Source organism: Papio anubis, chromosome 2 (genome assembly GCF_008728515.1).
Source record: "Papio anubis isolate 15944 chromosome 2, Panubis1.0, whole genome shotgun sequence".
Taxonomy (NCBI): domain Eukaryota; kingdom Metazoa; phylum Chordata; class Mammalia; order Primates; family Cercopithecidae; genus Papio; species Papio anubis.
In genome coordinates, this window is record NC_044977.1 from 155,165,144 (window position 1) to 155,178,949 (window position 13,806).

The following is a 13,806-nucleotide window of genomic DNA, read 5'->3' on the forward strand; positions in this document are numbered from 1 at the left end:
ATTCGAGATTGTCTTATTTCTCTCTCTCTCTCTCTCTCTCTCTCCCTCTCTAGTGATGCTATAGCTGAAATTAGAGCCATTTGTATTGAAGAAATTGGAGTGTGGATGAAAATGTATAGTGATGCCTTCCTAAATGACAGTTACCTAAAATATGTTGGCTGGACTCTTCATGACAGGGTAAGTTACTCTGTTCTAACTTTGATGGAAGTTATGCTTGTCTCAGTACTAAAATGCTAGGAATCAAATTGACAGCAGTTGATTTTTCAGGAGTTGTAATCATATGGAAATTTTATGATGATGCAGCTGAATAACTATTTACTTGATGATTCTGATGAAACTTGAAGCATTTGCCCACAGGTGAAGACCCTATCTTATTTAGTTACAATATTGCCTTGAACCAAGTTTGACAACCTGGTATATATCAAGTTTTCGGAGAAAGAAAATTGTTATATTCTTTTTCTAATTCAGAATCAAAGGAGAATTCTTTTTTTTTTAATATATAAAAACCAGGCTTTTTTTTTTTTTTTTTTTTTAATTTTCTAGGACCATATCATAGTAGAGTGCTTTATCAGACTTGAATAGATTTGTTGGATTTTAGAGTATTTGATCTAAAAATCTAATTCTCCCTTCTGACTTTAAAAGGAATCCTTCATATAAGTAATCCTGAGAATAACCATAGGTAGGAGTGATAAGTTACTGGAATTTGGCCGGGTGTGGCATTTAGGTACTGTAATAGAAATACTATTAGAGTATATTAGAGCCCCAAAGTAGAGCAGTTACCATAAAAGCAACTGGAATTTTCATTCCCATTATAAGTTATTTTACAGTTTTCTGAAGTATTTTCATGGATACTACCTTATTTAATTGTTAAGAAGTTCCTGTGGTGACTTTACAGAGGAACAGCCGTCATCAGCCTTTTGCTCATCCATTGTTGATCCTTTCATTTACTTTTGTTTGCTTTCTACCTATCTTGCCTCCTGAAATACCATATTCAGTGAGCCAGTTCCATAGATCCCTATGGGCTGCCCTTCAATTATTGCCTATTACAATTATTATGTTCCCACCCCCCTTGACTGTGATGGTCAGGAGAAGCTATGTTATCTCTGCTATTCTGGGATCTTCATATCTCCATTGCTGCTGGGAGCCAAATTCTCCATTTGGTCTGTGCTGAGATTTGTCCTTAGTCTGATGACCAGGAGGAAGGTCTGTGTATTATATCAAGACAAGGGCTACTAGCATTGTCCTATAGGCACCTGCCTTACTTGAGGCTTCCATGTAGTCTTTCAGCAAAGGATGGAGTAAGGAGGAAATATATTGTCCTCTAACAAGTGGGCATGAGCCGTATTTTCAGGCCTACAAATTCAGAGGAAATGGGGAGTTCAAGATTCTCACTGCATCTACCCAGATATCCTTTAGACTTTACTTTTTTCATATCATAACTCTTATTTAGACATAAGAGACTTGCCTGGGATTCAGAGTTCTTAAATTCTGTCACACTTACAATTTAATGCTAGGCTTGGTCTTTAGTAGCATTAGTTCTCTATCTAAAGGAGATAAATGTTTCCAAAGAGGCAATACTTGGCTTTGAACTGGTGATGAAGCAGCCTGGCACTGTGATTTTCTCTTTAACCTTTCAGTGACACTCAGCAATAGCCACGCAATTTCACAGTTTTTGCAGTTACTGTTTGCCCTGCTCCCTCCAGTGTAGAAATGTTGCACAAGTTAATGCACATCCCCTTTCAAGTAAAAGTGAAAATCCTAACAAACTGCTATCCTACATCAGGAACTATCAGTACTTCATCTACTACCATTGAGTCTTACCTAATAACAATCCAGCCTTCAATAATCCAATCCCAGAATCCCATTATTGAAGTCTTGATTCCCAGGACCACTCTTGGTTCCAACTATCATAGGTCACATTCCCTGGATGCCAAGCCTGAGTTGGGGACTTTTGTGCTCATGATATTTCGAGGTTTGTACTCTTAAGAGTAACCTATTGGCTGGGCATGATGGCTCACACCTGTAATCTCAGCATTTTGGGAGGCAGAGACAGACAGATCACCTGAGGTCAGGAGTTCAAGACCAGCATGGCAAAACCCTGTCTCTGCTGAAAATAGAAAACTTAGCCAGGCGTGGTGGGCACCTGTAATTTCAGCTACTCGGGAGGCTGAGACAAGAGAATCACTTGAACCCAGGAGGCAGAGGTTGCAGTGGGCCGAGATTGCACCACTGTACTCCAGCCTGGGTGACAGAGCAAGACTCTGCCTCAAAACAACAACAACAACAAAAAAACAACAGGAACCTATAAAAAAGTGAGGAAAGTATGACAAAGCAGGAAACAGACTAATGAAAATGTGGTTTCAGGAGAAGTCTAATCTCAGCTTGATCTCACAGGGAGGTTTGGAGAGTAAATTGTACCTTAGAAGATATCCTGTCCAGAAGCAAGGAGGCTGGGCTGTTTTACACTTATATCTTTCTTTATTGGCTATGGGCCTCAACCTGGGCAAGAGAAGGGGAGTGGTTGGGAGAGGAAAGATGGAGCATAACCTCCTAGGGATCTATGCGCTGGGTAGTTCTAGTAAACCATGATCCATTCTCCAGAGAAAGATAGAGATATTGAACCATTAGCAGTTAACACAGGCGGACGCTGAAGAATTAGCCCAGTAAAGGGGACCTGGACAGGGCGTCAGTAGCACCTGCCACAGGCACTTCAGCTTTCCCTTATGTGCTAGTGACTTACCAACAAGTATTACATCATCACATAGCACAGCTCATGGTATGCTAGTGTAGGCTTGAATCAGCTTACGAAAGAGTGATTATGCATCTCTTTTCATAAATGAGTTCATTGACATCTCATTGGTAATATTGGCTATGAAGGCACTATTTATATTAAATAAATTTGCAAATAGAACAATTCAGAATCCTGTTCCTCAGAGCTGGTTGGTAAAACTTCTGCCAGCATATCTCTGCACTTAATCCCTACAATAATTTTATAAATGAGAAACCTGAGTATCAGAGTGATTAATAATATACTTAATATACTTATCTTACATGTAGCTAATAAATTATATAAACTGGAACTAAAATTTAGTTGTGTCTGATTCCAGAACTTGGACTCCTACTGTTACAGCACATAGCTTCTTTTAGAGGATAGAAACTAATCCCCTTTAAGTCTTTTGAGAGACTTGTCTAGATTTCTAGGTGATCCTGAATGCATTTTGGTCACCATCATCGTGTACTCCAAGTTAATGACTTTATTAAAGACATTCCACCAATAAATAGCACTCCTAGGACTCTTCACTGTGTCATTTTGCCTCTGTTTTAAACATTGCGTTATTTCTGTTTTCCTGACTGCTGTCCCTGGAATATAAAATGAATCCAGTAAATATTTGTTGCGTGAATAAATGATGACCTTTTAGTATAAAAATCAGGTCTTTCCATGGGATTATTCAATAATTACATAAAGGGCAAATAAACATACTTTTCCCTAATTATAGGTTTAAAATTCTCTCTCTGTGCCTCTGGATGATGTGGGATATACTACATGTTGAGTCAGAGTTGATAAATACTTGAAATAGGCATAACTTACTCTCAAGTAACTAAGGTGTTTTCAGTGCTTTTTTTTTTTTTTTTTTACATATAAGGGCAACACACACTATATAATTCTTCAGTCTCATCCTGTGTTGAGTTACAATATGCAGTAAGTTGAATGGTTAAGCTAAATTTTAGTCCTCATATAGACTTGAAAACTGTAGTGTGGAATTGATTCCTTATGTTGTGCTTTTATTTGTATTTCTGAAGCAAGGGGAAGTCAGGCTGAAGTGTTTGAAAGCTCTACAGAGTCTGTATACCAATAGAGAATTATTCCCCAAATTGGAACTATTCACTAACCGATTCAAGGTAAGCATCAAGAATGATAAGCTTATTTAATTTTTCTCTTTACAAATGCTAGTTACAGCTAGTTTAGCAAATTACATTATCATATAAGTGTTTAGTTCATATTCTTTATTACAGCAGTCCCTAGCCTTTTTGGCACCAGGGACCAGTTTCATGGAAGACAGTTTTTTCCATGGACTGAGGTGGGGGTTGAGGGGATGGTTTCAGGATGATTCAAGTACATTACATTTATTGGGCACTGTATTTCTGTTATTACATTGTAATATGTAATGAAACAGTTATACAACTCACCACAATGTATATGTTTGCACAATCATTGCAGCCCTGAACTTGTTTTCCTGCAACTAGATGGTCCCATCTAGGGGTAATGGGAGACAGTAACAGATCATCAGGCATTAGATTCTCATAAGGAGCACACAGCACAGATCCCTTGCATGCACAGTTCACAATAGGGTTCATGTTCCTGTTGTTCCTATTGAAAATCTAATGTCACTGCTGATGTGACAAGAGATGGAGTTCAGGCAGTAGTGGGAGTGATGGAGAATAGCTGTAAATACAGATGAAACAACTTCGCTGGCTCACTTGCTCACCTGCCACTCACCCCTTGCTGCGTGGCCCAGTTCCTAACAGGCTACAGACCAGGCTTGGGGACCCCTGCTTTTACTACATGTTCTTTAAATAAACTCATATGAAATAGATAAGTGAATCTCTGCTTTACAAAAGATATTACCATGAGTTCTTATTTATTACCTTTGGAAGAAGGTTCACCTGCTTAATTTTCTTTACAGCTTTTTATAAAGATAGTAATTTTGTAAGTTAAGGCTTACCTGATACAGGGTTTAGGGAATAGCAATTGTTGAGAAAGGTTTTAAATTACAAACATTTATACTAATATCCCCTTTGTGTGAGTAGGACTATGATACTGCAGTTTCAAGAGTAAAGCTTTTTCTTTAACCGATCATTAGTATTGCATATATATCCCAGAATACATTATATTAGGTCTGTCCCAGCTTATTTTCTGTTCATAGTTGGTGTGTTTTACAACGTTTTTTTTCAGGATCGCATTGTGTCAATGACACTTGATAAAGAGTATGATGTTGCTGTGGAAGCTATTCGATTGGTTACTCTGATACTTCAGTAAGTAATATCTATTACTGTTTTAACTTTATTGATATTTTAATGCTTTTTCCCCAGGATTTTTAATGTCCTATCTATGTATAGTCCTTATGTATATATTTATCATTTTAGGTTCTACTTCTACGTTTTAAGATTAGATTTAAAACAGTGTTTTCTGTTTTTTTCTGTTTTTGTTTTTTATTTTAACTATTGTTTACTTCTTCCACATAAAAATTACCTAGAGAAAATATCAATGATGTAACTTACCTTTCTGTTTAAAACAAAGCAGGCCCAGTATGTTGGCTCCTACCTATAATCCCAGCATTTTGGGAGGCTGAGGTGGGAGGATCACTTGAGCCCAGAGGTTCAAGAACAGCCTGGGCAACATAGAGGAGACCCTGTCTCTACAAATAATAAAAAAAATTAACTGGCATGGTGGCACATGCCTGTTGTCCTAGCTACTTAGGAGGCTAAGGTGGGAGGGTAGCTTGAGCCCAGGAGGTCAAAGCTGCAGTGAGTCGTGATGGAGCCACTGCATTCCAGCATAGATGATAATAGCAGGACCCTGTATCAAAAATAAATGAATGAAAGAATGAATGAATGACTCAGAGAGAAAGAAGGCTGCAAAAGGAAGAACCCTCAAAGGGACAGTTTCCCAAATAGGCTTTTTTTTGGAATTATATAGAAGAAAAAAATAAAGCAATTAAATTGTCTGACTAATATGATAGAGATTTCAAAATAGAAATGTTATAGCTGTATTTCTACGGGTTTGACTAAAAACTAGATAGAATCTATGTGAGAGAATATATCCTAGCAAAGTCATACATAACAAATCCTCCTCTTCCTATTTTGTGATGGTACATCTATCACGAACTAAATATCTATGCGGGGATCTACTGTTGTTTGAAATCCTTTTACATTTTGGCTCTAACACTGTGCTCTTTATTATTGTGGCTTTATAATACATGTTCTAAATATGGGGTCGTTTTCTCCTCTTTGTCTTTTTTTTCAAAATCTAATTACCTTCTTATGGCTGCTTTTTGTTTGATATGAATTTTAAAAATATACTTGTCAAGTGCCTCAAAAACCCTGCCTGGGATTTTGAATATTGGAACTCCATTGACTTTTATGATAAATTTAGGAGAATTTAAAGTACTTTGTTATGTTATATCACTTATGCATGAACATGCTGGAATTCTCCTCTTTTTTAAAGAGAAGAATTCTTACTGTATTGCTCGTGCTGGAGTATATTAACAGATGTGATCATGGCACATTAAAACTGCTAACTCCTGAACTGAGGTGATCCTCTTTTCTTAGCCTCACAAGTAGCTGGGATGGCAGGCATATACCTCCATGCCCAGCTGGATTTCTTTCTTTAAATATCATTAGGTCTTAATGGGTTTAATTTTCTCATAGAGGTGTGCATTATTTAGTAAGTTAATTCTGAAATACCTTATGCTATTTTTGTTAGAATAGTATTTAGTATTTTCTGCTTGGTTACTGCTGAGGAAGAGAACCTTTAATTTTTGTGTTGGTCTAGTATGTGGACCCTATTTGAACTCTTAGGTTCTGAGTTCCAAAATGCATTCTAGTAGTTTGTTGATTTTGTTGATTTTAGTATGTAGATTATCATATAACCTGCAAACAGTTTCAGTTCAGTTTTGTCTCTTCCTTTTCCCTTTTTTTTTTTTTTTTTTTTGAGACAGAGTCTTGCTCTGTTGCGCAGTCTAGAATGCGGTGGCGTGGTCTCAGCTTACAACCTCCACCTCTTGGTTCAAGCGATTGTCCTGCCTCAGCCTCCCAAGTAGCCGGGATTACAGGCACATGCCACCAAGCCCAGCTAATTTTTATATTTTTAGTAGAGACGGAGTTTCACCATGTTGGCCAGGCTGGTCTCGAATCCCTGACCTCAAGTGATCCACCCACCTGGACCTCCTAAAGTGCTGGGATTACAGATATGAGCCACCATGCCTGACCTGTCTCTCCCTTTTCTAACCTTGTAACTTTTATTTCATTCTCTTGTCTAATTGCATAGACAGCACCTTCAGCACTGTAACAGTGTCACTGATAGCTATTCCTGTTCTTGTCCTAGGAAATCATTTAAAATTATTTGTTTCTGTCATAGATTTTAATATGATAGAAGTTCCTTTGCATTCTGAGTTTTCTGGGATTTTTGTTTCATTAACGTGCCTAAGTTAAATTAATAGACTTGTCTAATGGTAAACACTATTGCATTGCTAGAATAAATTTTTTTAACATGATATATTTTGTTTTATTTAAATGCAGTATTATATTTAATATCTTAGGATTTTACGTTCGTGTTGATGAGTAAATTTGACATTTTTTTCTTGTCCTTTTCCAACTTCAAAATCAAGGTTGTAGTCTTGTATTCTCTTTGTAAAATACCTTTTTTTGTTTTTTTGGAGACAGAGCCTTACTCTGTCACCCAGACTGGAGTGCAGTGGTATGATCTCAGTTCACTGCAACCTTCACCTCCCAGGTTTAAGAGATTCTCATATCTCACCCTCCCGAGTAGCTGGGATTATAGGCACGCACCACCACGCTCAGCTACTTTTTTTATTTTAATAGAGATGGAGTTTTGCCATGTTGGCCAGGTTGATGTTGAACTCCTGACCTGAAGTGATCTACCCACCTCAGCCTCCCAAAGTGCTGGGATTTCAGGCGTGAGTCACTGAGCCGGGCTGTAAGATACTTTCAATAGTTTCTTGCCTTTTTTTTTTTTTTCCTCTTCTGAAAGAAGTGTCCTAAGACAGAGATTAATTATTTCTTGAAACTATAAGAGAATTATCTTATTAAAACTGTGACAGTCAATTTCTTTCTTTTTTTTCTTGGATACAGAGTCTCACTAAGTCACCCAGGCTAGAGTGCACTGGCGCAATCTCAGCTCACTGCAACCTCTGCCTCCCAGATTCAGGTGATTCTTATGCCACAGCCTCCCGGTAGCTGAGGTTACAGGCACGTGGCATCACGCCTTATTTTTGTATTTTTAGTAGAGATGGGACTTCACTATGTTGGCCAGGCCCGTCTTGAACTCCTGACCTCAAGTGATCCACCTCCTTGGCCTCCCAAAGTGCTGGGATTAACAGGCGTGAGCCACCCTGCCCAGCCAGTTTTTAATTTCTTTTGTGCAAGAGGTCTGTTATCATTTCTATTTCTTCCGTGATTAACCATCTAAATTAAATTCTATTGGCTGAGCGCAGTACCTCATGCTTGTAATCCAAACACTGTAAGAGGTTGAGCCGGGCAGATAACTTGAGGTCAGGAGTTCGAGAGCAGCCTGGCCAACATGGTGAAACCCCATCTCTACTAAAAATACAGAAAATTAGTCGGGTGTGGTGGCAGGCACCTGTAATCCCAACTACTCAGGAGGCTGAGGCAGGAGAATCGCTTGAACCCAGGAGACGGAGGTTGCTGTGAGCCGAGATAGGGCCACTGCACTTCAGCCTCTGCGAAAGAAACTGTCTCAAAAAAAAAAAAATTAATTAATTAATTGTTATTTCTTTTGTGTTACTGTTGACATTTTTGCAAACTTTTAAAAATGTTTTATCACAGTTTTATAATTTTATAGTTCATGATCTTCTTATTACTTTCCAAGACTCATTCTTTCTTAATTCTTTTCATCCTCTATTTTATTCGTATTCTCTTTTTCTTCATAAGTCATGTCAGGTTTGTCCATCTTACTGTTTGTAAAGAACCAGGTTCTTTTAGCTCATTTGTTTTTTGTTTTCTAATAACTATATCTAAAGTAATAAATACACCTTTAAGTACTCATGTATGTCCTAAAAATTTAGACATGTAGTATTTTAATAGACAATAATAAATAAATGTCTGTGAAACCTTTAATTACCTTTGTGGTTTCCAGTGTAATTGCAGGTTACTTGGAAGTATGTTTTTATTCTACCCAAATTTTTTTTTTTTTTTTTTTTTGGAGACTGAGTCTGGCTGGCTCTGTCGCCCAGGCTAGAGTGCAGTGGCACAATCTTGACTCACTGCAACCTCTGCCTCCCAGGTTCAAGCGATTCTCCTGCCTCTGCCTCCCAAGTAGCTGAGACTACAGGTACACATCAACACGCCTGGCTAATTTTTGTATTTTCAGTAGAGATAGGGTTTTGCTGTGTTGGCCAGGCTGGTCTCTAACTCCTGACCTCAGGTAATCCACCCTCCTTCGCCACCCAAAGTGCTGGGATTATAGGCATGAGCCACCGCGCCTGGCTCTAAGATTTTAAGCTGTAGAAGAAGGCCAGACGCAGTGGCTCATGCCTATAACCCCAGCACTTTGGGAGGATGAAGCAGGTAGATTACCTGAAGTCAGGAGTTAGAGAACAGTCTGGCCAACATGACGAAACCTCATTTCTACTAAAAATACAAAAAATTAGCTGAGCGTGGTGTTGGGTGCCTATAATCTCAGCTGCTCGGGTGGCTGAGGCAGGAGAATCACTTGAAACCGGGAGGCAGAAGTTGTGGTGAACCAAGATCATGCTGTTGCACTCCAGCCTGGGTGACACAGCAAGACCCTGTCTCAAAATAAATAAATAAATAAATAAAAAGTAGAATAATTGTGGGCATTTTATTTTCTTCTTGTTGAATCTTTATTTTCTGAATTTTGTGTTATTGTCTTTTATACTAAAAGAAGAAACATAACTTTCAAAGTAAGATGAAAGATGAGACAAAAATTATTAAGCCTTGAATTTTATAGTGAACTTTACAAAGTTTAAATAAAAGTAAAACTGAAAATAAACATTTGCTTTAGATCAGATGTTACTTTCTGTATTTTTCAGTGGAAGTGAAGAAGCTCTTTCCAATGAAGACTGTGAAAATGTTTACCACTTGGTGTACTCGGCACATCGCCCTGTTGCTGTGGCAGCTGGAGAGTTCCTTCACAAAAAGTGAGCTGATTATCTTTGAAAACAGATTCTACTTTTCTATGTTGTTTTGTTGTTGTTTTAGAGTTTGTAGGAGAGAGTAATAGTGACTGAACACAGTGCTGAAAATGTCCATCTCATACTCTGAGGGCTATAACAGCCTCATAGCCTATGTATACATTATGAATCACACCCTTCAGGATGCTGTACCTTGTGACATACTCCTTTTTTCTGAAATCTGAGAGGATGATTCTCAGCTAGATGTGAGTGGAGATTGGAGGAGTGCATGAAACTTATAAAAGCTAACATAATTGATAATTCATCACTAGTTTTTTCTTTAAAATTCTGAGATTTGATCTTACTTTCTCAACATTTGTAATCTAAATGTGAAGCAGTATCACCTTTAAAATGCCTCCCAAGTTTTAATGTTTTTTCATTTTCTCCATTATGATGATTGATTATTTATTTATTTTTTAATTTTTTGAGATGGAGTTTCGCTCTTGTTGCCCAGGCTACAGTACAGTGGCACAATCTCGACTCACCACAACTTCTGCCTCCCAGGTTCAAGTGATTGTCCTGCCTCAGCCTCCCAAGTAGCTGGGATTACAGTCATGCACCATCCTGCCCAGCTAATTTTATATTTTTATTAGAGACAGGGTTTCTTCATGTTGGTCAGGCTGGTGTTGAACGCCCGACCTCAGGTAATTCGCCTGCCTCAGCCACTCAGAGTACTGGGATTACAGGCGTGAGCCACCACACCTGGGCATGATGAGGATTATTTTAATCAGTAATTCATAGTAATTCTGAAAGTTTTATATATATATAGTTGCAGTTTAATTTTTTTTTAAACCTTATTTTTTGGTAAAGCATAAAGCTAATGAGAGTATATGCATGTGAACACTTAGGAAGGACATTTTTTATTGTGATTTACTGTATATGTTGTATAATTAGATTAGTTCATTCTGTAAAACATTTTAAAATATATTATATATGTGTGTGTGTGTGTGTGTGTATACATATATATATATTTTTTTTGAGAGATGGGGTCTTGCTGTCTTGCCCAGGCTGGTCTTGAACTCCTGGCCTCAAGTGATCCTCCCACCTCAGCCTCCCAAAGTGTTGGGATTACAGGCATGAGCCATTGCACCTAGCTGATTAATTCATTTTTAAACTATAAACATATTCTTGGTTATATGTGTATATCTTTTGCTTTGCTTTGTGTTTTGGTTTTTTGTTTATGGATTTAAATTACTAGCTTTGAATAATATTCACAGGTGATTACAAAAGTTTATTATATATGCTAACTTCGTATTATGCTGAAATACAAATATAAATCATGGACTAGGCAACTGCTGTGCATCAGTGACTAACTTTGATAATGAGCAGGCCTGGCCTCTATCCAGTATCTGCATTCAGTGCTACAATAAAAATTGTTCTCTACTCACTTGTACCTTTCAAAGTGAGAAAAGTTATTTGAGTGTAAGAAATCTCCGTTAAGAAAGAAACCAGCTACTTACTGTGCATGCTGGCAATGAAAATGAAGAGGAAGAAAGTCAAGGTTTTCAGGCATGACTTAAAATAATATTGAATTTCCTAGTGACTCTGACACCTCTGGCTAGTAAAATAATGCTGATTTTATATTTATCTTTGGATGTTGTCTGTCACCGATATCAAGGAGGTACTGTAGCCTTTCTTTTTTCAGGTTTATTATATTCTAATTAGTCTATTCTCCACTTAACTTGTCAAAGAACTTTGTGTTTTTAGAAATAATTTGTTGTTTCTGTAGTTTCAGAGAGAAAATAAACTTGAGATGGGTTCTCTGTATAGTAGAAGCCATAAACTGGTAACTCTTAAGTTAGAAAAAGTCTTACTTAGAATGTACTTATTTTATATCTGTATTATATTTTTCTATGTTTGAAATATTGGCTAAATTTTTTATACTTTAAAAATTGATAGACATTTATAGAGTACATGTGATATTTTGATACATGCATCTAATGTGTAATGGTCAAATTAGGTAAGTAGGATATCCATCACCTCAAATATGTATTATTTCTTTGTGTTGGGAACTTTCCAAATCTTCTATTAATAGCTATTTTGAAATATTCCATAAATTATTGTTAACTATAGTCACCCTACTGTGCTATCAAACACTAAAACTTATTTCTTCTAACTGTATTTTTGGACCCATTAACCAACCTCTCTTTATTCCGCCCTCTGGTAGCAATCATTGTACTGTGCCTCCAGGAGATCAACCTTTTTTTAACTCCCACATATAAGTGAGAACATGAGATATTTGTCCTTCTGTGCTTGGCTTAATTCACTTAACATAATGTCATCTAGTTCCATCTGTGTCACTGCAAATGACAGAATTTCCTTTTTATGGCTAAATAATATTCCATTGTGTATAAATACCACATTTGTTTATCCATTCAAACGTTGATGGACACTTAGGTTGATTCCATGTCTCACTACTATCAATAGTACTGTACTGAACATGGCAGTGCAGATAGCTCTTTGATATGCTGATTTTTTTTTTCTTGTAGATATATACTTAGCAGTGGAGTTGCTTGATCACATGGTAGATGTTTTTAGTTTTTTGAGGAACCTCCATACTGTTTTCCACAGTTGCTATACTAGTTTAGCTTCCTACGAACAGTGTACTAGCATTCCCCTTTCTCTGCATCCTGGCCAGCATGTTATTCTTTTGTCTTTTTGATAATAACTGTTGAAAATGAGGTAAGATGATATCTCATTGTGATTTTGTATTTGCATTTTCTTTGTAATAAATGATGAGAGCACTTTTTTGTATACCAGTTGGCCACTGGTATGTCTTCCTTTGAGAAATGTCTATTCAGATCATTTGCCCATTTGTAAATTGGATTGTTTTCATTTTTACTAAGGAGTTGTTTGAGTTCCTTATATCCCTTGTCAGATGAATAGTTGGCCAATATTTTCACCTATTCTACAGGTTGTCTCTTTATTGATCCCTTTGCTATATAGAAACTTTTTTGCTTGATATAATCTCAATTTTCTGTTTTTCCTTTTGTTGCACATGCTATTGAGGTCTTGCCCCAAAACTCTACCCAGACTAATATTCTTAAGAATCCCCAGTGTTTTCTTTCTCTTTTTTTTTTTTTTTCCAAGACGGAGTCTCACTCTGTCGCCCAGGATGGAGTGCAGTGGCGCGATTTCAGCTCACTGCAACCTCCACCTCCTGGGTTCAAGCAATTCTTCTGCCTCAGCCTCCCGAGTAGCTGGGATTACAGGTACGTGTGACCACACCCGGCAGTTCACTACTATTTATTGAAGAAGAAGCTGTCCTTTCCCCACGATATGTTCTTGGTGCCTTTGCCGAAAATCAGTTAGCTGTAACTGTGTGCACTTATTTCTGGGTTATCTGTTCTGTTGCATTGGTATATGTGTCTGTTTTTATGCCAGGATTATGCCATTTGGGGTAATAAGACTTTGTATTATATTCTAAAGTCAGGTGGTGTAAAGCCTCCAGCTTTTGCTCAAGATTGCTTTGCTTATTGTGGGTAATTTGTGGGGCCATATGAATTTTAGGGTTTTTTTTTCAATTTCTATAAAAAATGTCTTTGATACAGGGATTGCATAGAATCTGTATATCAATTTGAGTAGTATGGACATTTTAAACAGTCTTAATTCTTACAATCCAAGAGCATGAGATGTCTTTTTTGTTGTTGTTGTTGTTTTTGTTTTAAATATCCTCTCCAGTTTCTTTCATCTGTGTTTTATAGTTTTGTTTGTAGAGATCTTTTTTTTTTTTTTTTTTTTTATTTTAAATTTATTTATTATTATTATACTGTAAGTTGTAGGGTACATGTGCATAACGTGCAGGTTTTTTACATATGTATACTTGTGCCTTGTTGGTGTGCTGCACCCATCA

The 13,806-nt window shown here is 37.2% G+C and overlaps 1 protein-coding gene across 1 annotated transcript in view; it reads left to right on the forward strand.

Annotated features, from left to right (window-relative positions):
• The window catches only part of STAG1 (stromal antigen 1), a 327,523-nt gene that overhangs the window by 146,672 nt on the left and 167,045 nt on the right, over nt 1-13,806 (forward strand). The window contains exons 9-12 of the mRNA XM_031663744.1: nt 54-177; nt 3,802-3,900; nt 4,955-5,034; nt 9,813-9,920. Coding sequence (XP_031519604.1) covers nt 54-177; nt 3,802-3,900; nt 4,955-5,034; nt 9,813-9,920 — 411 coding nt within the window. The remainder of the gene's footprint in view (nt 1-53; nt 178-3,801; nt 3,901-4,954; nt 5,035-9,812; nt 9,921-13,806) is intronic.